The sequence below is a fragment of the Ammodytes marinus genome (genome assembly GCF_949987685.1).
Source record: "Ammodytes marinus genome assembly, chromosome: 7".
Taxonomy (NCBI): domain Eukaryota; kingdom Metazoa; phylum Chordata; class Actinopteri; order Uranoscopiformes; family Ammodytidae; genus Ammodytes; species Ammodytes marinus.
In genome coordinates this window covers 2,282,131-2,307,175 of record NC_137211.1, presented here as the reverse complement: position 1 = coordinate 2,307,175, position 25,045 = coordinate 2,282,131, and the positions used below count along the sequence as shown (strand labels likewise).

The window sequence follows — 25,045 nt, the reverse complement described above, 5'->3', positions numbered from 1 at the left end:
ACTGCCCTGTTTCACTGTCCAACTGAGTTTACTGGTATCAATCCACTATCTCAGTCACTCAGGCTGCAGCCCAATGATACAAATGTTTGAAAGTAATTTTCTTTGTAAAATTTGTTACTGATTTGGGGATAATGACATGGCTGATTGGCCAGCTAAGACATGTTGTATACCATGCAGGCCAATTGACAACTGGTCACATCCAACGGTTCAGGCCCCCACTTTGTCCATTCATTCCTGATAATGGACACCTTGCCTGGCATTATCCCTCACTACCAACAACTCTGCATCTTTAAGAACTGAACCAGTAAACTCAGAGTTCTCAGACCCAGTCAATAACTTGCTTCTTGATAAAAGATCAATGATGTCAGTTTTAGTGAAGCCAGGTAACCGAAAGGTATCTACAAATTTGAGTCAAAAGCCAAACTTAGGGAAAAGTAAGATAATTTCAGAGGATAAAATGAAATAACAATTTACACTGGATTTAGATTTTCAAAATGCTACTTTTCTGCAAAGCAGTTCTGAACAGCACAACAACATTTAATTCATGTTTGAGTTATGTTAGAAAAAAAATACATCAATGCAAGGTTTCCAATTTAGTAAGTACTCCTACAGAAAACGAACAGTCTGATACAATAGTCCTGCAACAAACCCCTTCACAAAGGATAAAAAGTTCAGTTTCTGTTAAGACTGTTTCTTTGATTATGTAGTTTGTGATCTCATAATACTATATACAGCACCATCGTGTGTTGAACTGAGTGTAGTGTATGTGTTATAGACTTTATTTGGAATTCACAGCTCCATCAGATCAGATAACATTAACAAGCAGAAGAATATACCTACTTTTACAACAGTTTACAGTATATTTTTAGAAAAGATGAGAATAAAAGAGAAATTAAAATGGTTTTAACTTCTTAATATCTCCCTGTTTAAAGGAGGCACACAAACCTGGCAACTCTGCTTAAACGTTACACCTCAGAAACAAAATTAGAAATTTAAATGACAATCATTGCAGAGCGTTAAAAAGCAAGTATAACAATTAACTAGGGTCCTAACATTGACAGAAAGACGTTCCAATTGTCCAAAACCAAAAACATCATCTATACTCTGTGAAGTGCACCAACCATAAAAAAGTAATTATGTCATCCTCACAGTCGCCTGTCAATAGAGACCCAACCTCCACAAGTGGAATAACAGCAAATGAACAAGGATGAGGAAGTTTTTTAATGGGACAATGGCACCATTATTGGTAGACAAGATCATCCTTAAGATAATTCCAGAGACAGTATGGTTCACAGGACAAACATACAGGGACAATGGCTCCATTATTGGTACTTAAAACACTTCCTCATGTGAAATGTAGGTTTCAACAATACTTCTAAATAAGCCACCACATGGCATCACTTAGGTGACGAACCCCAACTGACACTATCACAGCCTCCCAGGACCATTGTCCTTGTTTATATTTTATGCTCAATTTCAAGAATATGCAAGAAAAATGAAAGTGAATCAACTTATTTAGATTTTTTTTAATATACTGTAGCCTATACATTTTTACAATTTTCAACAGGCCAAGGTGCTGTCTGAACAGAAGTGTTTTCAGTGTGATGGAAGATTCATGAGTTTAACCCTCAGGGGTCTAGAGGTATTTTCTCGGATTTACATACTACTATGAATACCAATTTTAAATGTGCAAGAAGATAAATTATACCAAAGTTTTTTATATGGAAATGTTCAGAACACATTAGCCCTTTGCCTATGTCCTAGACCTAGTGTGAATTAATAATTGGCTTGAATGCTGAAATAATTAATTGCGTTTTTTGAAAAACCTGGAAATTTGTGTGAAAGAAGAACCTTTAGTCATCCTGTTGAATTGTTTTGGCTCTTGAAATTGCTTCTCCTAAGCCTTAGCTTCAAAAATGTATTGGAAATCTTCCAAAACACATTAGGGGAGTGAAAAAAACATGACCTCAGTAAACTGTAACATACCGTAGTAAGCGCAAGTTTTAGATTGTCGCCATAGCTTCCATGGAAAGAAAGCAGTAAAAAAGACAGGTAATACGGTAATGGGGGATGTCCTTAGTGTTTTACTTAGTGCTGATTGGTTGATTTCATTTCACAAATATTGATAGAAAAGCAGATCCAACCAATAGCGCAAGGAGTCACGCACAATGGGCTGGCTGGGGGAGGTGTTGCAATTTCTCAGCCGTATGTTCGCATTCATAAAAATATGCACGCACATGCAAGCCAGGACTCCTGAGGGTTTGATTATCTCACTCTCACTCCCATGTTTACAGGAAGCACACAGACCTGGCAAATCTGCTTAAACCTCAGAAACAAAGTTAGATATTTAAATGACAATCATTTCAGAGCGTAAAATTGACCACATGGCATCACTGAGGTGCCGGTTCCTAACTGACACTCTCAGCCTTGTTTAAATGTTTTGCTCAATTTCAAGAATATGCAAGAAAAAGTTAATCAACTTATTATTATTTTATTTTTTTATATATACTGTCATTTTTACAATTTTCAACAGGCCAAGGTGCTGTCTGCACAGAAGTGTTTTCAGTGTTTTTATTTGTAACTTTTGCATTTCTAGTGTTTTCTGTGTAACGGAAGATGCATGAGTTGTCCGATCTTGACGTGAATGAGATCTTCCCACTAATGTTTCGCAGGCAAATTAACAGTATTTTGTTTGTTTTGCAGTCAGGTTAATGTCAGGAATATAAACAAAATAGTAAAATAAAACCTATTCAGCTGTTTGAAAACCTTTGGTTATACATTTTCAAATATAAAATACCATTTATATTGTGGCTTGGCTGAATACGTGATTATTATTATTTACCAATCCATATTGCCCAGTATGCTAATTCTAATCAACATATTAAATTCAATAATACTCTCAAGACTAAATGTCAACTACGCCTGGCATTTCATTTAGTCAATGTGCAGAACTGACAGACTATCTGGTATTTGCTAACATCGAACTCGGAGGAAACAAAACTTTATCTGATGGTGTTCCCACGATATGATAGCAGGATGTGTTTTTTATTTCTCTCTCTTTCCGTGAGCTGGATATATCTTTCACCCCATCTTCTCATTGACACGTTCTTTCACATGAGGGGAGGGGCTGGGGGCGGGGGGTGGCCCTTCAGGTAATATGCCTGGCCCTACCCAACTGAGTTTAAGATCCGCCTGGCTCTGTGTGATACTACTAAAGTATATAAAGACACATTTCCCTTCCCTAAGACATACAGCTGTTCCCTCAACCTCTCTGCATCGGACATCACAGCAGCAAAGGTAACATTGAATAGGTTAACTTCTTTCAGATTTCACTTTAAATTCTATTTTGGCATGGAGTGGCTTTAGTAAAAGTACCACCACAAATTACAAGACTTTTTTTCAACAGATGACATCAGCGTTCCACTTTGCATTCTTCCTCTGTTTGACCAGTGGACTGTTGATTTCAGGAACTGTAAGTGCCATTTTTCTTTTAAGTAATTAACAGTTTGTTTAAAAAAATGTTGCTCAAAACTACCTTAAGACCTATGTGCACAGCATGTTGCTAACAACATTTATGAAAGGTTGCTACTTCCAAAATGCTGGGCTTTTATCCACTAGGATCAGACATGACCAAAGATAATGTTGTAATTTCAGTAAAACTTTAAAAAGATTTGTTGGTTCATTGAACACAATTATCACAATTCGTTATTATTTATCAGGGTAAACAAATTGATCAATCCTTAAAAATCACAAGTTGGATTATGCATAGCCAAAATATTAAGTGATTAATGAAAATAATGGCAAGTTGATAACAAAAACTAACTGGTAAGGTGGCCCAACCATGAGGTAGAGCGGTAAAGGTGATAGAAATATCTTAAAGCCATCTACTGTATTGAGATAGGGGAACTTTTACCAGTCTGGAAGAACTGGTGAAAATGCTAAAAGATGTTTAACATGAAGCTTTTCAAAGCTACAACTGAGAACCAATTCCCTTCTGTTACTGAGCTCCACTTAATGCCAATAATGAAGCTGTCACACTAAAATGAAACTGTTTAAAATAATAAAATGCTAAAACAAATCCTAATAAAACTTTACAAACTGATTAAATGTATGTGGTTATGTTCACAGCGGTCCAGCGGGATTATTGGCCCCTACTCAGGTTGGTGGTTTACGCATGCACGTTATATGTTCAATTACATCCAATGGCAGAAGTTCATACAGAAAACATTACATCTGATTTGGGGCGGCAGTGGCGAAGTGGGTAGGGAGTTCGCCTCCGGTGTGCAGGGTCGGAGGTTCGATCCCCCGTCTCCCCGCCACATGTCGAAGTGTCCCTGGGCAAGACACTGAACCCCGAATTGCTCCCGATAGTTAGCTTAGCACCCTAGTGCTAAGCCTACCCTGCGTGGTAGCTGCTGCTATCGGTGTATGAATGTGTGTGTGACTGGGTGAATGTGTACAAAAAAACAATGTAAAGCGCTTTGAGTCTGTGATAAACGGAGATATAGCGCTATACAAGTCCATTTACCATTTGCTCGATTACCTAAGTGCAAACCAAAGAAAGCAGGGAACAAACACACAATTAAAAATGGTGTTGTCTCCATGGGTGTTTATACTGAGCTGCACTAGATAACAATAACAATATTTTTGTGTAAGCTGAAACAAAGTTTGACAGTGATGTATCTTTTTCAGTGCTGGCCGCGACCTGCTTGCTCCTGACTGAATATATTGTGCATTAAAATGCTTACATACCGTATATAATTATTCCTTATACATATTTCAACTTATATGTTCAATTCTGTTTTTCTAGACGTTTCCACAGAGAAAGCTATCACCTGTGACAACGGCGGCAATGTTCAACGTATAAGCTGTGGTAAGAGTCAACACTTTACTCAACAAACGGTACGTTGAAGGTTTGAAGACCTTAATGAACAGGCTCAACCAATATCAAGATCACTTGAGAAACTGACATTTATTTTGTTTGATCATAAGGATAATTAAGGGGACGATATTGACCAAAACATTACTAAGCTAATGTGCAGAAAATAGTCTTTACATTTTTTTATTTTCTAACAGACACAAAGATAGGAATTATAGGTTATAATTAGGGCCGGCTCGAATCATTTGAAAGTCCTACTTTTCGTTCGTTAGGTTAGTATTCGAAGCAAAAAAAAATGTTATGCAACAAAGCTTGTACTAAGGAGTACTCACCCAAGGCATTTGTTCCGCCTCTAAGCACGATTGAAGGCTGAAGTGTAGCTATTTGCACTTGCACAATACACTTGCTTGCCCCAGGCATAGTTAGGACGGGTTGCCTTGGGCACGGTACAGATGCTTATAAGTACTAGCATAGGCACACAAATATAGTATTCAAATACTCGTTTTGAAAAACCAACGGGCATTGGAAGTCTGTAAAATAGTATTTGGGACAGCCCTAGTTAAAATAGCCTTTCTATTTTCCACTTAAAAATGTTTACATTATATAAATCAATAATGTTGTTTTTTCTTACTTTTATTCCCTGCTGAAACAGATAGTGGCGTGATCAGTGTCCAGGCAGCTCTGTATGGACGTGCAGACAACCAGACCTGCAGTCGGGGCAGACCTGCAAACCAGCTTACCAACACAACCTGCTCTCAGCAGGGCACGGTGGATGTCCTCAGGAGAAGGTACATCTGGAAAAATACAAAACATCAACTTTTGTAACAAATAATAATCATGATAAAAAATCTGATGTTAATTAAAAATGTTTATAGTCGATTTTCTCAGATTGTAGGGTTGTGCTCTCCTGGCACAGAAAAGAGTCAATGTACATGGTTCTTGCTGTTCGAATATATTCATGTCTCCTGTAGGTGCGATGGCAAGAGAGTGTGTGAACTAAACACAGTCATCGTTCGAACCTCGGATCCCTGCCCTGGCACATATAAATATTTGGAGACCACCTACATCTGCAACCCAGCAAGTCAGTCACATGTCTGCATGAAATGACCGTTGACAATTTATCAATAGCAAAGCTTAAAGACTTTTGAGGGAAAAGAGGGATGGAAAGTTCAAAACGCAGTAAACCATCGTAGTTTCTCAGATCTGTTGCAGTTATTGAATTGTACCAATATGTCTTTGAAAGGTGCAGTATGTAGAAATTATTTTAAGTTTCACAAGAGACAACCGTACCTTCTGAAATTATTTGGAAGGGAGGTGTTAAGGGAGAGTTGTAATCTAGAATTTCACAACTAGAAATAAATATTAAATAATACTTAATATTACTATATTAGTGGATTGAATGGAATGAAATGCAGTATAGACGAGTATGAAGAATATCTGAGAGCTACTGTGACTGATTAGCATGATGTTCCTAGCTGGCTACCATGTTAGAAGTAAGCTATCCTAGTGAGTATTTCCCATGTAACCCTAGCACAAAACGTTTAATCATGACAAGTTAAATTTGGAGACTTTACTTTAGAAAAATATTTAATTTCAAACCTTATTGACATTATGATTACCCATATTTTTCAAGCACTTGAACTCGCCCAGCGTGGTAAGTTAAATTTGAATAGAGGAATATCAAATCTAATATGATTAATTTTTCTTCAACAGTTCGCCGAATTATATGCGAGCACTCTTTGGCAAACCTTTTTTGTGGTAAGGTATTTGTACAATTATATATATATATATATATATATATATATATATATATATATATATATATATATATATATATATATATATATATATATTTTAATCTATAATTGCATTTCGACTGTTATTTAATATCATAATCGTTCATGTTTGTCAGATGACGGGCAGGTTATCTCTGTGTACGGCGCCGATTATGGACGCCGTGACCGAACCACGTGCTCTTACAAGCGTACGGCCCGTCAGACCCAAAATGTTGACTGCTATAACCCAACCAGCAAAGTGGCTGAAAGGTACAGCCACCCTCTCCTTTGTTGATTTTAACTTCATGTTGTTTATTGAGGAAGTAAAAGTCCATACTACTAGAATTGTACAATTGTACTCAAATGACTAAACCAAAGGGTGCTGTACTATGGCTGACCCTGCGCAATGATGTCACCCGTTTGGAGTGTGATTTCTAGAGAGGGGAATCAGGGGATATGCGAAAAAATACAAATTTCCATGTAGCTTTGTGTTAAATGACAATCAACACAAATTCACTAACTAAATATGTCTTTGTGCACATCTTAAGTCTTTCATGTTCACTCACATCCGTCTGCATCCACAGCTGTAACGGGAAAAATAGCTGTATCATCAGTTCAAGCAACTCAGTGTTTGGAGACCCCTGTGCAGGCACCTTCAAATACCTGGAGGTGGCCTACACATGTCAATGTAAGTAGCTCAAAGGCCCCATCAGGCTGTTTCACTTTACACAAGTGAATCTGTAATTATATTTTTAAAGGGAAGAGGTAAAGAAAAACTAATCTAGAGATATTTCTATATTACGCTGCAAATGCTGTAATAAAAAACAGCCAATACTCAGTAAATTGATAAGCATTCAGTGAAGTGAGGCCACATTCGTATACATTACTTTTAAAAGATTTTGGTATTTTTTATGCTTATTAGACAGTTTGGAGAGACAGAGATAAATAAAGGTGGAGTCAGCGATTTTTGAGAATGCTTGTTGTCAAAATCAGTGAATATCTCCTCAAGATCTGCTACCTTTCCGACCGTCCGTCCGTACTGTGTGTGTTGATGATTTAGACAACAAGCATTGTACAAAATCGCTGACTCCACCTTTTATTGTAGTTAATAACAATTATTCAACTATTTCAATGAAGTTATAGTAAATGGATATTTAATTTTCTGACATGAATTTGTTCTTTTTCAGATCCCGTTTGATCGCATTGAAATCACAATATTCTTTTAAGTGACTAACATTTATTCTCAAATCATAAAAATGTCACCTCAATAATCAAGAAACCAATTATTCATGATCAAATTCAAGTTTAAAATACTTTTTTTTTCCATTATTTTCCAATACTGAATTGACTTCTGTAATATGTTGTTTTGAGTTTGAAAGCATTCCTCTGCTTATACAGCACATGACTTGCCTCTGTGTTAGAAAAGCACTAATACACTTGCCTTTCTATGGGCAGAAATATGTTTCACTAGAACCTGAATTTGAATTGCTCAACTTGAAATGATTAATACATGAATTAGAATTGCTCTACTTGATTCCTGTTTGATCATATTGAAATCACAATATTCTTTCTAATAAATAATACTTAATCTCAAAATCATAAAAATGTATTTTATTTTCTGATACTGAATTGATTTTCTTGAGTTATAAAGCATTACTCTGCTTATGTACAGCACATGACTTGCCTCTGTGTTTGACAGGCACAAATAAACTTGCCTTTCCTGGTCTGGACTTGTCTTAATGAAGCACAATTGTATATGAATGTGGTTTATTTAGAAATTTCTGGTGTTTTGTATGATTTTGATGAGGATTTGAAAATGTAATGGCACAATCAAGAGTAGGAATAGATGGATAAACTTACATTATCACAATGATACTGTAACAATAGCTTTGTGAAGTGGGTGCACAGTTTTACTAAAAAAATCTAAAAATTATTAGTTGTTATTTAGTTGTCACATAACGACCCCTCTCCAAGTATTTAAAAGGGAACTCAAAAAGTTTAAAACCTATGTAAGGTACTTCAATACTTTGCAGTGAAATTCAATATTTCTTGTTTTGAGGTAATATTGGCTAATGCTTTTAAGACTTAACGGTAATAATTTATGATTGATTTAACATAGACTGTAAAACCTCCATAGAAGTTGCTTGTCCATTTCCTGTTTACATTTTCCAACACTAAATGTAAAATGGTTGATGCCCCACACAAGGCCTACTTATATTTTTTCATATGAAAACGCCAATGACAAAACACAGGCCTTACCTTTAGAGGAGCACCTTTCTTGACTGTTTGCCTTGATTTTTAACGTCCTCAGAGTCCGTTGAACTTGTATAGCAGCAGCGGGGCTTCATAGCTAGCATTCTCCAGTGGCAAACAAACCTCTTTCTCTGCTATTGAGGGGGAATCCGCACTCATAGGAATAAGAAAGATGTGTTGTTCTTCCAAAAACCCCGTCCAGGAATTGTCCTTTTTCAGTTCTATGAAAACTCCGGAGAGGTTTCAATCCTGTCGCTGACCAACGGCTGCCAGAAATGGTCCCACCGCCATCGCCATCTTTGTTATTCTCCGTCAAAATAACATTCGCGCCACCTCCTTTCTTCTCCATCAAGCTGGACTGATATTTTATTTTTCCCATCACTGTCAGGTGTCATTCATTAAGAAAAAAAAACTGTCACCAGCCAAACAGTAAATTGGTCCTTATGCCTATAAAGTTTTTGGACATAATGTACCGTGAAGTTACCATTGTCTTGCTTTGCCGCTGTTGCCGATGGCGATTGGATTGACGGTTGGCGGTCAGACTATTACGTTAGCTTATCTAGCCAGCTCTAGCTAGTTTGCTATGCCAAAAAAAATAAAGAAAACGTTGATATAATATTGCTACTAAAGGTAGTTTATGTCCAAATACGTCCACGGTAAAAAGCTAAAACTGTGGGGTACCTTTTGTAGTGATCCATTAACGACTGCAGGACCGGCCTGTCTGTTGTAGATCCCAAATGTAATGAGTAGAGTAGGCTAGCTAGTTACGGCACCGGGCGGGGTTAATAGGGTTATTCCTATCATACTATTTGCTGTAGTTTGGTCTGGCTTCGCGAGACTAGGTTATTCCTAAACTCGGCACTCTTTTCTGATTCGGCAGGTGAAAGTTTTAGGGAAAGTTAACTTGCAGTGCTTTTATAATATATATACAGCTCTGGAAAAAATTAAGAGACCAGTCTGGATTTTTCTTAAATCTTAATCTCTACATAACTTTTTAAAAATGCTCTTAATGACAGAAAATGTATTGGAATTGGATCGAAATGTAGTTTATATTATAAAACAAAAATGTCCATTCTACTCAAACATATGCCTGTTAATAGTAAAACGAGAGACACTGAACATTTGGAGTGGTCTCTTCATTTTTTCCAGAGCTGTATGAATATTTTTTAGCAGCTCTTCAAGCCTTTATTTGACCCACATTATCCCAGAGGCTAAATACTATTTAAAAAAACGGTTTATGATTTAGGAAACAATAGTGGAAATGCTGACATATTAAATATATGTATTTATTGCTATGCCACAAGCAATGCTGCAACATAATTTCAAATAATAATGATCAAATGTGTTTAAAATCAAAACTATACAAATTGCCATCATTATTATTACTGGTCCTTGTATTACGTTGTACAGCTTTATTATTCTTTTCATCTCTACCATTACCTACAATAAAGGTAAAAATAACAAAAGGAAACAGCAATAGGACTATATTAATTTGAAAAATGTATGAAAAAGTTCATCCCTTGTGTTGTGTGTAAAAAAAACTCTAGACAGGTTTTTTTTTTTAAATGGACAGCCAGTGATACAAAGACGAGAGGCAGTAGTCATATTTGTTTACTGTCATCACATACACATTGATACAAACAGGGAAATTAAACCAACACGGAGAAAAACAAACAGCAAAATGCTCTTCAACCAAGATATACAGACACAAAAAGAAAACATTAGAAACAATTGTTAGCTTTTACGCACCCAACTCCAATGTTACTTTCAGGTTGGCACATAGAGACACAAGCTAATAAAAAGATATTAATGAAAAACGTTATGCATCCTTCTTCAAATCATTCTCACAATGGGTAACTTAATAGAAAACGTTAAGGCCTTTAATGGGCCTTTAGTTCGGATGTATCACTCATTTTGACGAAGTTTTTCTGTTGTGAAATGTTGTATGTTATGTTGTATTTTCTAGCTCTGATAAACGGACGTCAACATGTATTGTTCTTTTTATTAGAACAGTATCATGATCCACACTTCCCTGCTTGATATGCAAAGAAGAGACTGTAGCTGAATGTCTTCTCCCAAACAAAAAAAAAAAAAAGAAGAAGTGATTTCACTAAATTCAAATCAAACATAATTACAGCCATTAGGGATTCAACTTTGGTACCTTATTTTAGTCAGAGACAACAGAGTAAAGTCACTTAAACATGAGAATTTTTTTTTTCCCTTTTCAACTTAAAGCCCTACTTCACCAGTGGGGAAATGAAGGTGTATTGAACTCTGAGATCCTATGTAGTATAAATGTGTAAACATTTTAGAAATCGGTTCATCCTAGCCTGAGAAAAGGCAGAAAGAGTGTTTTATGGTCTCACTGTCTAACCGTACATTTTGCACAGTTGTGATGTCACGATTTCTAAAATGTTTGCACATTTATACTACATAGGATCTCAGAGTTCAATACACCTTCATATTCCAACTGGTGAAGTAGGCCTTTAAGAACTGCAGCTGCGTTTGGGGTGCTTTTTGTGAGAGGAGCCGACTGGCCGTTTATTAAAAAAAAAAAAAAAAAAACATTTAGCTGAACTACACTTTTGCCAGTTTCTTAACAGACTAGCCAAAAAGCTGGATCAATTCCCTGCAACTTAAAAAAAGAATAGACAACAATACCTAGCACGCAGACACACAAACAAAAATACCCGACAAATCTTATGTTGGAATTCTTAAAAAACAACGGAAAAATTACAATTAGAAATAGAAATAATAGCTAATACAAAGGATGCGCTTACTCAGATGTTGTTAATCGTCGGTGTACGTAACAGTACTATGGCAACGAGCGAGGGGAAGAGACGACTTGTTGTTACAGGGCAGTTAAAAGGTAGCACGTCACAACAGCCTTATTCCAACTCATTGACAGGACTCTGTTGAAGTGCTATAATGCATAACTTTTGACCCGACACAAAGTTGATTATTAAGCCTATAAGCTCCACAAAACTCTCTCTGTATTTCTCAGTATGGCAGAGTTCACAAACTGGTGTCTTCCCCCCCCCCCACAAAGAGCCAAAAAAAATTTGCAGTTGTTGACTCTCCTGCAAAGAAAAAACCTGGATGTACAGCAGAAGGTGTACAATCCATGCGCCATCACCTAAGGGCCCGTGTACACCTACCGCCTTTTTCCCACCGCAAGCGCCTTTTTTCAATTGATTCCCAATGAGAAGCGGCCGCCTCGGCACAAGGCGGCCGCTCGGAGCGTTTTTGCCTTTTTGTGCGGCCGCTTCGAGATTTGCAAGTTGAAAAAAGTTCAACTTTTCAGAAAGGCGGTGGGGACGAAAATAGTGACTTAAAATGACCAGAACAGAGGGAGGAGAGCCCGTTTGTGGGAGTAGATTAGGCGAACTCTTGATTCGCTGTATTTTTTATCTCCTACGGATCGTTTCATGCGCACACGTCAGCCTACAACTTGCTCCGTGTGTGTTTGCAGGAGCCGCGATAACTCCTCATCCAAACAGAGGATGGTGGAAAGTATTCTGTTTCATAAGACTACTCATATTAAAATGTAACGATTTAAATAGAAAACAGCAAGCCTAAAGAGTTAAACCAGTGTTGATAGGTCTGACTGACAGGTGACGATCAGCTTTTTTTCTCCCCCGATCACAGCGCTCTCTCTCCCAGCTCATAAAACGCTTGAAAAAAGCGGTCGAAAAAAACGCTCAGTAGACACACTCCCCAGCGCACAGCCAGCGTTTAACGCTGGAAAAAGGCGTTAGGTGGACACGGGCCCTAAGGCTTACTTTATGTAGATGTTGTCATTACTTAGAATTCCTCATGGGGGCGACAGAAGTTACGCACTATAGCTTTAATCTGCAGACATTTGAAATCATCGGATAAACCAAGTGGAGTGTCACCAACACAGTTCAACTGCAGTACGGTCTTCCACAGCAAACAACCGCTTTTTAACATTAATCCCAAGAGACTTTTGTACTTACTGTGTTAAAGCTATAGTGCGTTCGTTCTGTCGCCCCCATTAAGGAATTCTGAGTAATTAAAACAAACGCTGTTGCTGCATCTTCATGTGTCAGGCAGATAGGCTTAATCAACTTTGTGTCAACTGATTTGGCGATCGCTCGAATTACCGACATAACCGACATTCCCCTTAACATGAAAAAGTTACACACTATAGCTTTAAATATCAGTAATACCCGCTATAGAAATGGTAAATAACAACCAGTTACTAGACAGTTGGGGGTCATGTTAAATGCAGACTCTGCTGCATGTTACTTTACAAGAGCTAAAGGTTGTTTATCATAACAAGACCTAGTTCATGGCATTTCTTCTTCTCCTCCTCCTACTTCTTATTCTTATTCTATGGTGGTGTTTATTGGCGGTATTCAGAGCCTCCCCATGAGGTTCCTGGGAGGGCAGTTCACACCGCCATGCTGCATCTGTTCTGGAAGAGTTGTTCCACCACCGATGAGTCGGCCAGCGTGGAGATATCCCCGAGGTCCCGCTCGTCACAGGCGATTTTGCGGAGAACCCGTCGCATGATTTTACCTGCAGAAAGAGTGGTTGATTGAATGATTAGGTAAATTATTTTAGGAACGGAGAATTTCTGCACTGTGGTATTCTTATTTCGTTCACAAATTTCGTCTCTCTCTCTCTCTCTCACTCTCTCTCTCTCTCTCTCTCTCTCGTTAATTTTTTTAACTCATAGATATCATTATGAAACTTTGCCAGTTGATGGGAAGATGTCTAGATGTTGGAAAAAGCCAGAGTTAAAATCTATATTAAATGTTTACAACATATTAGTGTAAAAAAATGTCAGAAAAACTAAAAAATACTGTGTACAGGTCTTGAAAAATGCTTAAAAAGTTTCTTAAAACAGTTTCTGCCCTTTATCAAATTAGAACTGCATTTTTCCGACCTTATCGATAACTAAAACTTTTTTGTAAATGTTGCATCTTTACCCGATCGTGTCTTTGGGAGTGCTGGAGCGTCCTGGATGTAGTCTGGTGTTGCTAGGGCGCCAATCTTCTCCCGTACTGTCAACACAAAATAAATAAATAAATTATTTAAAAAACACATTAGAGTTGTCAATGAAAAGGCCTTAGCTCCGGGGCGCCCTTAGCTCAGTAGGTTGGGTTCAATTCCAGCCCGCGGTCGTTCTCTGCATGTCACTCCCCTCTCTGCCCCATTTCAACTCTGTCTCTACACTATCAATAAAGGATAAAAATGCCCAAAAAATATCTAAAAAAAAAAAAAAAAAGGGGCCTTAGCCCATTAACGCACCCAAACATCTTTGGAAAAAAGCGGTAGTGTTTATATCACGCCAGCTGTTGTTCCTGGGTGAGCGTATACCCATGACAAAGGCATTAAGAAAAAAATATATAAAAATAGCATTCTTTGCACTGATGGTCTCGTTTGCTGTTACATGTAATTTATGATCATCAGAGGAAAAAATTTGAATGTTTCAGAAATAATTAAAAGTTCCTCGTAGCACCTTTAACGGACCCAAACATCCTTTTTAAACACTTTTTTTTTAACCTTTATTTATACAGGTAAATCCCATTGAGACCGGAGACTCTTATACAAGGGAGAACTGTTTACCCATTTACACGATACCATTCACACACACATTCATACAACGATAGCTGGCTAACTATCGACATTCACACGAGGCAAGGTGGGTGAAGTGTCTTGCCCAAAGACACAACAACCATGACACAAGTGGCAGGGCGGGGATCGAACCGCCAACCCTTCGATCAGTGGCCGACCCGCTCTACCACCTGAGCCACAGTCGCCCCGAATCCTTTCTGTGTGTATTTACCAACCTTTTTTCCTGAGTTCTGCCTCGATGGTGCGGTTATACTTCACTCCGTCGGTGAGCGTAACGAAGCAGTAGAGACTTTCCCCTTTAACCGGGTGAGGTCGCCCCACTACAGCGGCTTCTGCTACAGCCTCATGCTCCACTAAGGCAGACTCCACCTCCGCTGTGCTCAATAAGTGACCTGGAACGCAAAGAATACACGTTATTGATATAGCATTACAGATGAAAATATAAGATAAATGTACCTATTTTTTTTTTTGCATTTTTTAAATTAGTTGTTATATTTATTTGTGAAAAAAAAAGAAAAAAAAAATTCAGATCTGCGAAACTGCTTCATAAGGAAGACTATAGGGGTGTCAAAATCTCAAGTTAGTCAGAAATGTATTAAAATTACGTCACGATTGCGACCGTTGAATAAAAATGTTCATAGAAAAATGGTCCTTTAAAGTGAAGAAGAAAGTCGTTACCATTGGAAACACTGATTTCTTTATTGATACTCACAACAAAAATTTACTTTAAAATAGGAAGGAAAAAGAAAAGTTGTTGTGGATCAGAGGCAAGTTTTTTTATTTTGTTTTAATATATATATATATATACATATATATATATATATACATATATATATATATACATATATATATATATACATATATATATATACATATATATATATATATATATATACATATATATAGGCATTTGCAAGCTTTATTAGACAGTAGTGTACAGAGTTGAAATGTGGAGACAGAGAGAGAGAGAGAGAGGGGTGATGAAGTTTTTACCTGAGACGTTGAGCATGTCGTCTATCCTCCCGGTGATCCAATAGTAGCCATCTTTGTCCCTACGGCAACCTGGAAATTATAAAAATAATTAATGAAAATAGAAATTAAAGTTTAAAGTTTTGTAGATATAAAACTTCCAGCACAATTAAGCATCAGTGCATAGTACGACTTAAACTTAAAGGAGGGGATGTGATTTCTTTCAAACTTCAAATAAATAGTTTTAGGTTTAAAAATTATTACAAATATTAAAACATTTAGTGAAAAAAGAAAAGGAGACACTACAGCAGTCCAGGAAATGGATTCATTCTTATCTGAAATGATAAATCAAACTAAATTTAAAAAATAACAAAATATAAGGAAAGAAAGCAGGAGAAAGCTAAAATAAAAAGTATATTGTGATATATTTGATGTGGTGTCCGTCTCACCGTCTCCTGTGACGTAGTATCCCGGGAACTTCTTGAAGTACGTGTTTTCAAACCTCTGAGCGTTTCCGTAGATTGTCCTCATCAAACCGGGCCACGGCTGCTTGAACACCTGTCAATCACAATCACAAAATGCGTTTTTAACATATAAACAGTAAACAAACAATAGTAAGAATATGTTTGTTTTCTTAAAGATTATTTTTTGGCAGTTTCAAGCTTTATTAGACAGTACAGAGTTGAAATGGGGAGAGAGAGAGAGAGAGAGAGAGAGAGAGAGAGAGAGAGAGAGAGAGAGAGAGAGAGGGGGGGGATGACCTGCAGTAAAGGTCCACGGGTCAGATTTGAACCCGCGACCACTGCAACGAAGGCCGGAGCCAATATGGTACACGCTCTATCCACTACACCACCGGAGCGCCCTAGTAAGAATATGTTTAATAAAAAAAATATTAAATTAAAAAAGGTATAAAATATATTTGAAAAAATATATATATACATTTAAATGAAATTGAAATAAATAAGTAAAAGTCTGTCCCAATTGTAGCCGACTGCATGGCATGTTAACTAGATACTGTTTATGGTCAGTTGTAGTATGTAGAATAGATAAAGAAATAGTATGGTATAGTATAGTATTATTTTTAATTTTTTCATTTATACATATGTTTTTTTTTTTTTTTTTGTGTGTGTGCGCGCTTGTGTGCTGATCTGCTAATATTAATATGTAAATGTATTTTGTCTGTGGCTCTATATAAGCCTGTACAGGTTTCTGCCACACCCACACATGTATTTTTAATTTTTTTTTACCACGTTTTTTTTTAAATCTATTTTGTATGTGGAATAAAAAAAAAAAAAAAAAAAAAAAAAAAAAAAAAATAAGTAAGTAAGTAAGTAAGTAAGTAAGTAAGTAAGTAAGTAAGTAAGTAAGTAAGTAAGTAAGTAAGTAAGTAAGTAAGAGATTTGGAACGCAGGGCAATGTGTTGATAGGACTGACCAGGTATCCTTCACTCGGCCCCTCCAACTCCTCTCCAGACTCATTCAAGATGGCGGGAACCACGCCAAAGAACGGGAACGTCTATCAGGACAGAGAGAAAGACAAATTAGGGGTTTTTCCTTCATAACATTTGGTGTGTAAATGTTGAAGCTGTTTATGTAAAAAAAAAAAAAAAAAACTGAGAGTTGTTAGATGTTGAATCTCCTTAACAAAGAATAATACATTTTATTCTGCCCCTAGCTCTTCACAAAAAATTCTACAGGTGTTTTTTTTTTTTTTAACTTTATTTTTATTTATTTTGCATTTTTATGAAAAGAGACATGTAACAAAAAAACAAACAAAAAGCACAGCAATAAAATGGGTTGAAAAAAGGTCATAGAGTCACATTATTATCAAATAAATAGCTTGGGGGGGAGGGGGTCTACAGGTGTTTTAATGTAAAGATATATATATAAAGTTTCTAACAAGTGTTGCACTTTATGAATTTCTGTCATTTAATACATTTGTTTAAATAAAATAAATAATAAATAAATTGAATGTGTAACTTTTTGTAATTGCAGCGTTATGCCGATGTAATGCCTCTGTTTTGTAATCTTCACTACTGGTAGAATGAACAAAATAATCTAAATGGTCACTTTGTGTTGTCTATCATTACTTTGCAAGTGTGAATGGGTTGATACAACTTTTTAAGAGTAAAATTCGAGCACTTTTTCAGCACTTTCAAGTTGAACTTTTTCAAGGACCCTGAAGGTTTAAACCCATTCTGTCTATGTAAGATTTTGTTTTTGACTTTTCTTTGTACTTACGATAGGTAAGAACTATTGTGTCTCCCACAAAAAACAACAACATTACACCTGTGTCTATTCATTGATTAGAATGATTTGAACCACCATTACCTATATGATACTGCCCCCTTGTGGCGTGAAGTATTAACACCCACAATGACAAACCACAATTCTCACATAAAATATAAAGAAAAACACACCTGCTCCTATAAGTGCATTTTATTTACTTACAGCAGATCCAGGTTTCATCGGTGTGGCAGCAGGTAGAGGAGTCAACACATGTCCACCCTGAACAGCAAGAAAAAACATCAAGTTACAACATTTACTATTTATTATAATGTGTATTACTATAGAAATAAATAATCTCATGTACTTATATAGAAAATGTTCACTTCTGACACACCCAAAGTTACATAGTGCACCTTTAAAGTGTTATCTTTTGAAACAATCCAGTTTGTATAGAATGTTGTCCTTTTTTTGTCCATGAGCAAAATAATCAATCATCTCTAACACTAGACGGACAGACAGACAGACAGACAGACAGACAGACAGACAGACAGACAGACAGACAGACAGACAGACAGACAGACAGACAGACAGGCAGACAGACAGGCAGACAGACAGACAGACAGAGAGAGAGAGAGAGAGAGAGAGGGAGGGGGGAGGAAGGGAGTGTGGGACGGTGGGACGGTGGGAGGGAGGGAGGGATAGGGACAGACAGACACAGACACACACACACTTACCGTCTCAGTCTGCCAGAATGTGTCTACGATGGGGCAGCGTTTCTCTCCCACCACGTTGTAGTACCACTGCCAGGCCTCGGGGTTGATGGGCTCGCCGACTGTCCCCAACACCTTCAGGGAGTCTCGCTTATATCTGACAACACACACACAAGGGTTATTTAGTCAAAGTCAAAGTAAAATGTATTTCTATAGCACATTTAAAAACAGCATCAGTTGATCAAAGTGCTGTACAAGATACAATACAAAACAACATATAAGATACATGAGAAAAAAAAGAAAAAAAAAAAACTTGGTATCTTCTAACGATCCACTACCTGTCTGTACTGTTTGCGCACTGCAAAAAACTCTGGTGTTAATACAAAGCCTAGACTCTGTAAACGGGCCTGTTGTTAGCTACGATGGGCCCCCTTTGTTTACATACCCATTTACAGAGCCTAATCTATGCATTAACACCAGATTTCTTCAGCGCACACACACACACACAGTACAGACAGGTAGCGGATCATGAGGAGATATTCACTGATTTTGCCAACAAGCGTTCTCCAGAATCACTGACTCCACCTTTACATTATTTCAAAATAAAAGCATCAATAATAACACAATACAGACGACTCACTTCTGCACCGGTTCGCTGCCGTATTTCATGAGCAGTCTGATGGCGGTCGGGGCCGTGTAGAATTTGGTCACGCGATATTTATCAACTATCTCCCACATGCGACCGATGTCTGGGTAGGTAGGCAGGCCCTCGAACTGACACACAACAACAAACATAAAAAATATATATATTGTTTTTCTAATATGCAAAAGCAGTGATACAATGAGATTTTGGCATATTTCAGAGCACAGAACACATTGTTTTCAGTCTTGAGTTATAATTTTTTTTTAAATTGGCTATAACCCAGAATGATTAGGTCTAATAAAAAGTTGGATAATGGTAAATAAAGAAAAAAAGAAGAAAAAAAAAAGTCACTCTTAACTTTCATAATCCTTATTGGGTGTTTGATACAGAATACTGTCACTAAAAGCCATCATAGGAAGGAAATATGTTAAAGCTATAGAGTGCGTAACTTTTTCATGTCGTTTACATTCAAGCCATGGGGTGACAATAAGTTACACACTATAGCTTTTAATGCTAATATATTAAACCTGCACTCACCAATACGCAGGTTGCTCCGTTAGCTAGCGGGCCGTATGTGATGTAGGAGTGTCCCGTGATCCAACCGATATCCGCCGTGCACCAGTAAACGTCATCGGGCTGGTAGTCGAACACGAGCTTAAAGGTGAAGGCTGTGTAGAGCATGTAGCCGCTGACCGTGTGGAGAACGCCCTGAGGAGGAAGGGAGGGAAAAAATATTAAGAAAAGATGAGATGGGGCGCTCCGGTGGTGTAGTGGATAGAGCGTGTACCATATCGGCTCCGGCCTTCGTTGCAGTGGTCGCGGGTTCGAGTCCGACCCGTGGACCTTTACTGCAGGTCAACCCCCCCCCCTCTCTCTCTCTCTGTCTCCCCATTTCAACTCTGTACTGTCTAATAAAGCTTGAACATGCCCAAAAATAATCTTTAAAGATGAGATGAGATGAGATACACTTTATTCCTCCCAGCAGGTATATGTAGGTCTTCCAGCAGCCAGCATATATAGATACTAGGGCTGTAATGATATGTATTGCGGGTGGTTATCACAGGACCCCAGGAAATTAATGTAACTCTATGTAATGTCATTGGAAGCTATGAAAACACAACGTGTGTGTGTGTGTGTGTGTGTGTGTGTGTGTGTGTGTGTGTGTGTGTGTGTGTGTGTGTGGGGGGGGGGGGGGGGGGGGGGGGGGTAAGTGAGTGGGTAAGTGAGTGTGTGAGTGTGTGTGCGTGCGTGCGTGCGTGTGGGTAAGTGAGTGAAAAGAGAGAGGGAGACAGAGACAGAGACAGAAAGAGACAGAGAGAGAGACAGAGAGAGAGACAGAAAGAGAGAGAGAGACAGAGAGAGAGACAGAGACAGAGAGAGAGACAGAAAGAGACAGAGAGAGAGACAGAAAGAGAGAGACAGAGACAGACACAGAGAGAGAGAGGGAGAGAGAGACAGAGAGAGAGACCTACCTTTGGTTTCCCGGTAGAGCCGCTGGTGTAGAGGATGAATAGCGGATCTTCAGAATCGCACCATTCTGGTTCACACTCGTCAGACGCGTCACGTACCAGAGCGTGCCAACACAAGTCGACATCGGGGTTCCATGGGACCTGACACACACACACACACGCACACACACACACGCAGGCACACACACACACACACAAAGATAGACACACACACACACACACAAAGAGAGACAGACAGACAGACAGACAGACGCACAGACAGAGAGACAATTATACACACACACACACACACACGAGACAATCACATGCATACATACACACACACAGTAACACACACACACACAAAGAGAGACAGACAGACAGACAGACAGACACAGACACACACACACAGGCAGACAGACACACACGAAAAGTGAAAAAAAATTCCTGTTATTATTAAATCCCCTCTTGCAATCAGCCACTAAATATTTAAAACCACACACGTCTCTACGATCTAAAAACACAAAACAAAAGTGAAAGAAAGTTAGTTTGACAAGCCAGCAGACGAGCTGAGAAGCAAAACAAGAATATAAACACTGAAGATCTACGTTACAGTGATAAAAGAAAAGAGTTTAAAATTGTTGGTAACACTTTACAATAACAGTAACTTAAAGCTGCAGTGTGTAGAATTGTGGGTTTTATTTCCTAGCAGATTTTGTAGAAAGTAATTATAATATCCATAAGTACATTTAATTTAGTGCATAATAGCTGAAAATTTTTTTTGAATTATTTATTTTTCCCTTAGAAAGGGTCTCGTATATGTCCATATTTCTGCATATTTTGGACCAAGGCCTAGTGCCGCCATCTTGAAAGTGTCATAGTTGGAATGTCATCAGGAGCATTGTTTAAAATTTAGAATTGTTCTTGTCCTTGAAGGCCACTGTAGCTTCTGTTATTATACAAAAGGGGTGGGGTTACCCAGGGAGCGTTGCATTCTAGAACTTTGTAGAACTTTCTTGATGATGTCATATTACACACTGCACCTTTAAATAACGGTTAGCTAATGTGTAGTTAATGCTTATTACATTACATGTCATTTAGCAGACACTTTTATCAATAGCGACTTACAACTGGAGCACACATTCATACACGATAGCAGCAGCAGCTACCACGCAGGGTGCAAGCTAACTATCAGGAGCATCCCTCCCAACTAAACTAACTGTTAATGCTAAGTTATTAGCGGTTAGTTAATGGTTGGTTAAGCATTAAGTAATGGTTAGTTAATGCTTTGTTTATGATTAGTAAGCTGTTATTAACGTTTAGTTAATGCTTCGTAAATGATTATTGAGCCTTCACTAAGCATTTTATTTATTTATTTTATTTCAGACATATCAAAAACAATACAAAACAAAATTAAAAGCATAAACATACAATAAACAAAATGTATGTTTAAATGTATGTTTCACAAAAAGAAAAAAATATCTATTTATATCTGTATTGATGTGATATGCCTGAAAAGGAGCAGGAAGAAGTATACACTTAAGTATGCACTAACAGTTAATTAATGTACCCTTAATGTAAAGTGTTACCAACATTTCGATATATAATGTACAGCTCTATACACTACCAGTCAAAGGTTAAAGAGGAGAGAAGTTGTTAAGGCAGCGGATATATTAGTAAGAACAACAATAGCACACCCTTCAGGTCAGTTTGAGTAACAACCGCAAGAGTGAGTTGTGGACACAGGCAGTGGCTGTGTTCGAAAAAGCCCTACTAACGTCCTCCCTCCTACATACTCAACATGTATATACTACATACTAAAAGCCCTACTAACGTCCTCCCTCCTACATACTCAACATGTATATACTACATACTGTCTACTTAACCATCCATTGTGTATGCGGGGTTCGTCGGACCGTTTAGACTGAAGTATACAGAAGCAATAAAGAATTTAAGAAAAAAACTTCTGTGTCGTTTGAAAAGACGCAATGCATTGTGGGGCGGTTGAGTAGGAAATCGTATCGATCCATACACAAAATCTACCCGGAAGTAAGTACTCAACCGGGCATTTCTCGCCTACACAAACTCGCATACACAACCGTCACATACTCAAATTGACGTCAAAATGAGTATGAGTGGGACGTTAGTAGGGCTTTTAGAACACAGACACAGTCAGTGAGTTTATGTGAACAACAGCAACACAACAATTGTATTAACAGCACATTCAAAACAGAGAAAAACAATGTTAATCCAGATTCCACTTTTACAGAGAATTTTAAATTTTTTATTCCAATGATTTCAATTGGTCCATCAAACATTTGAGAACATGGGTAACCCTGTTTTATACAGTTCAATATCATCTCCGTTCCCTTTTTTTCCATTTTTGATGAAATACTGGTTTTAATTTACCTGGTTAAATAAAGGATAAAGGATATTGATTGATTTATAATTTAGAAAATGCATTTTTTTTAAAGACATGTACTTCATATTTTTGGATTCATAAAACAAAAAAAAACAAAAAAAATAGTTTAGACACTAATATGTAAAATGAAATAAAGATTTTAACTCTGGCTTTATCCAACATAATTGGTTAGATATATCTATATTTGCATATTAATTCAAACATGTATGTAAGTATTCAACTGGCAAAGTTTCATGTTCTCAAATGTTATCTGAAATCACAGGAATAGAACTGCTTTCGATGGGTAAAAACAAATTTCTGCAAAAATATTTTCTTCAATTTTTATAGATACAATTATAGACAAAAATACCATATATGGATTCATGTTAACAAGTTATTTTGATTGATTGATTGATTGATTGTAGGGCTGCAACTAACGATTATTTTGATAATCGATTAATCTGTCGATTATTTTCTCGATTAATCGATTAGTGTTTTGGTCCGTAAAATGTCAGAAAATTGTGAAAAATGTCGATCAATTTTCCAAAGCCCATGTTGACGTCCTCAAATGTATTATGTCCAAAACACACAGATATTTCAGTTTACTGTCATAATAGGATTAAAGAAACCAGAAAATATTCACATTTGAGAAGCTGAAATCAGAGAATTTGGAATTTTTTTATTAAAGAATTACTCGAAACGATTAATCGATTATCAAAATAGTTGCCGATTTTTTTAGTAATCGATTAATAATCGATTCGTCGATTAATCGTTGCAGCTCTAATTGATTGATTCAATTTATTTCAGACATATCAAAATGTACAAAACAAAATGAAAAGCATAAACAAAAATAAACAAATAACATATTGAATTGATATGCCTGAAAAGGAGCAGGAAGAAGTATGAACTTATTTAATCCTACCCCTTTTCCACAGCTCAATAATTCATATTTATATTAGCTTCCTGTGTTCCTTATAATCTGTTGTACAAATCTATACAATTTGTTATACTAAATTTGATAATTAAGACTCAAGAAACAATTTATTCAATTTATATATGTTTTTTTTTGTTTTTTGATAGTTGTCATTTTTTTTATTTTTTTATTATAGATAAAATACAGCGTACATGGATTTAAGTCATCAAGTTATCATGTCAATTTCAACAAATTCAATAACATTTTAGTTTTTTGCTCCTTGTTTTTACCCTGCAGCAGTTAAAATGTAAAATTCAAATGTGAGTGAAATTCCCCTTTGAACAAACAAAAGAAAAATGGTGTTATAAGTATGTTAGTATTATATGGGGGTTATAGTGGAGACGATATGGAAGGGGGAAGAGAGAGGGAGGGGGGAGGGAGGGGGGGGATAATACCTGTGGAACGGGGCGAATTTTCTTTGCTCTGCGCGTCTGTGTGTCCTGCCAAAACGGACCGAGAGCCGGAAGGAGGAAGAGTTAATGAGGGAGAGGGGTTAGCAGAATAAAAAATAATAGAAATTTAAAAGGTGTAGTCAGTGATTCTGGAGAATATTTGTTGTCAAAATCAGTGAATATCTCCTCATGATCCGCTACCTGTCTGTACTGTGTGTGAGCTGGAAAAAAAACAGTGTTAATACACAGCCTGGAATCTGTAAATGGGCATGTTGCGAGCTATGAGCATGTTTTTTTCAACACACACACAGTACAGACAGGTAGCAGATCATGAGGAGATATTCACTGATTTTGACGGAAAAGTGATTTTGACACACAAGCGTTCTCCAGAATCACTGACTGCACCTTTAAATAACATAAAGTTAAAAGAAAACACCACCACATTAAGATGAAACACTGAGAGATGATTTTAGGAATTTGTTAAAAATAAAAATAAATTAAATAAATGTGAATATTACACGGTCAGTTGAGGAAAAGTATCAACAAGTTCAGAGGAATCTTTGACTTAAAAGGTGGAGTCATGCTGATTGCAAAGAATGCTATTTTTATATAGATTTTCTAAATGCCTTTGTCATGGGTATACGCTCACCCAGGAACAACAGCTGGCGTGGTTAAAAAACACTACCACTTTTGACCAAAAGGGGGCCGCTAGAATGAACACAAAGTAAAAGTTCCTCGGAGCACCTTTAAAGTTTTTAGTTTTATATTGT

General features: G+C 37.2%; 2 protein-coding genes and 1 long non-coding RNA gene across 4 annotated transcripts in view; 2 read left to right on the top strand and 1 right to left on the bottom strand.

Annotated features, from left to right (window-relative positions):
- The first annotated feature begins 3,244 nt into the window (after nucleotides 1-3,244).
- On the top strand, nucleotides 3,245-4,720 carry LOC307252798. The gene is made up of 4 exons (XR_013844934.1): nucleotides 3,245-3,297; nucleotides 3,407-3,472; nucleotides 4,129-4,159; nucleotides 4,693-4,720. It is a non-coding gene; the product is annotated as an uncharacterized lncRNA (long non-coding RNA).
- A 68-nt stretch (nucleotides 4,721-4,788) lies between these two features.
- On the top strand, nucleotides 4,789-7,852 carry LOC307253538 (L-rhamnose-binding lectin SML-like; the record flags this gene model as incomplete). Its single annotated transcript, XM_080031645.1, has 7 exons — nucleotides 4,789-4,873; nucleotides 5,532-5,667; nucleotides 5,851-5,960; nucleotides 6,593-6,637; nucleotides 6,792-6,924; nucleotides 7,239-7,342; nucleotides 7,842-7,852. 7 exons carry the CDS (start codon nucleotides 4,789-4,791, stop codon nucleotides 7,850-7,852), a joined length of 624 nt encoding a protein of 207 aa, XP_079887771.1.
- A 2,652-nt stretch (nucleotides 7,853-10,504) lies between these two features.
- The window catches only part of LOC307252789 (acetyl-coenzyme A synthetase, cytoplasmic-like), a 31,422-nt gene continuing 16,881 nt past the window's right edge, over nucleotides 10,505-25,045 (bottom strand). The window contains exons 8-19 of one of the 2 annotated variants that reach the window (XM_080030583.1): nucleotides 24,279-24,323; nucleotides 20,534-20,671; nucleotides 19,599-19,769; nucleotides 19,059-19,192; nucleotides 18,443-18,575; nucleotides 17,931-17,987; nucleotides 16,915-16,995; nucleotides 15,930-16,038; nucleotides 15,505-15,573; nucleotides 14,727-14,903; nucleotides 13,863-13,937; nucleotides 10,505-13,449 (exon numbers count right to left, since the gene is read on the bottom strand). In XM_080030583.1, coding sequence (XP_079886709.1) covers nucleotides 13,322-13,449; nucleotides 13,863-13,937; nucleotides 14,727-14,903; nucleotides 15,505-15,573; nucleotides 15,930-16,038; nucleotides 16,915-16,995; nucleotides 17,931-17,987; nucleotides 18,443-18,575; nucleotides 19,059-19,192; nucleotides 19,599-19,769; nucleotides 20,534-20,671; nucleotides 24,279-24,323 — 1,317 coding nt within the window. In that variant the 3' untranslated portion in view covers nucleotides 10,505-13,321. The remainder of the gene's footprint in view (nucleotides 13,450-13,862; nucleotides 13,938-14,726; nucleotides 14,904-15,504; nucleotides 15,574-15,929; nucleotides 16,039-16,914; nucleotides 16,996-17,930; nucleotides 17,988-18,442; nucleotides 18,576-19,058; nucleotides 19,193-19,598; nucleotides 19,770-20,533; nucleotides 20,672-24,278; nucleotides 24,324-25,045) is intronic. The other variant, XM_080030584.1, reaches the window with a different exon arrangement.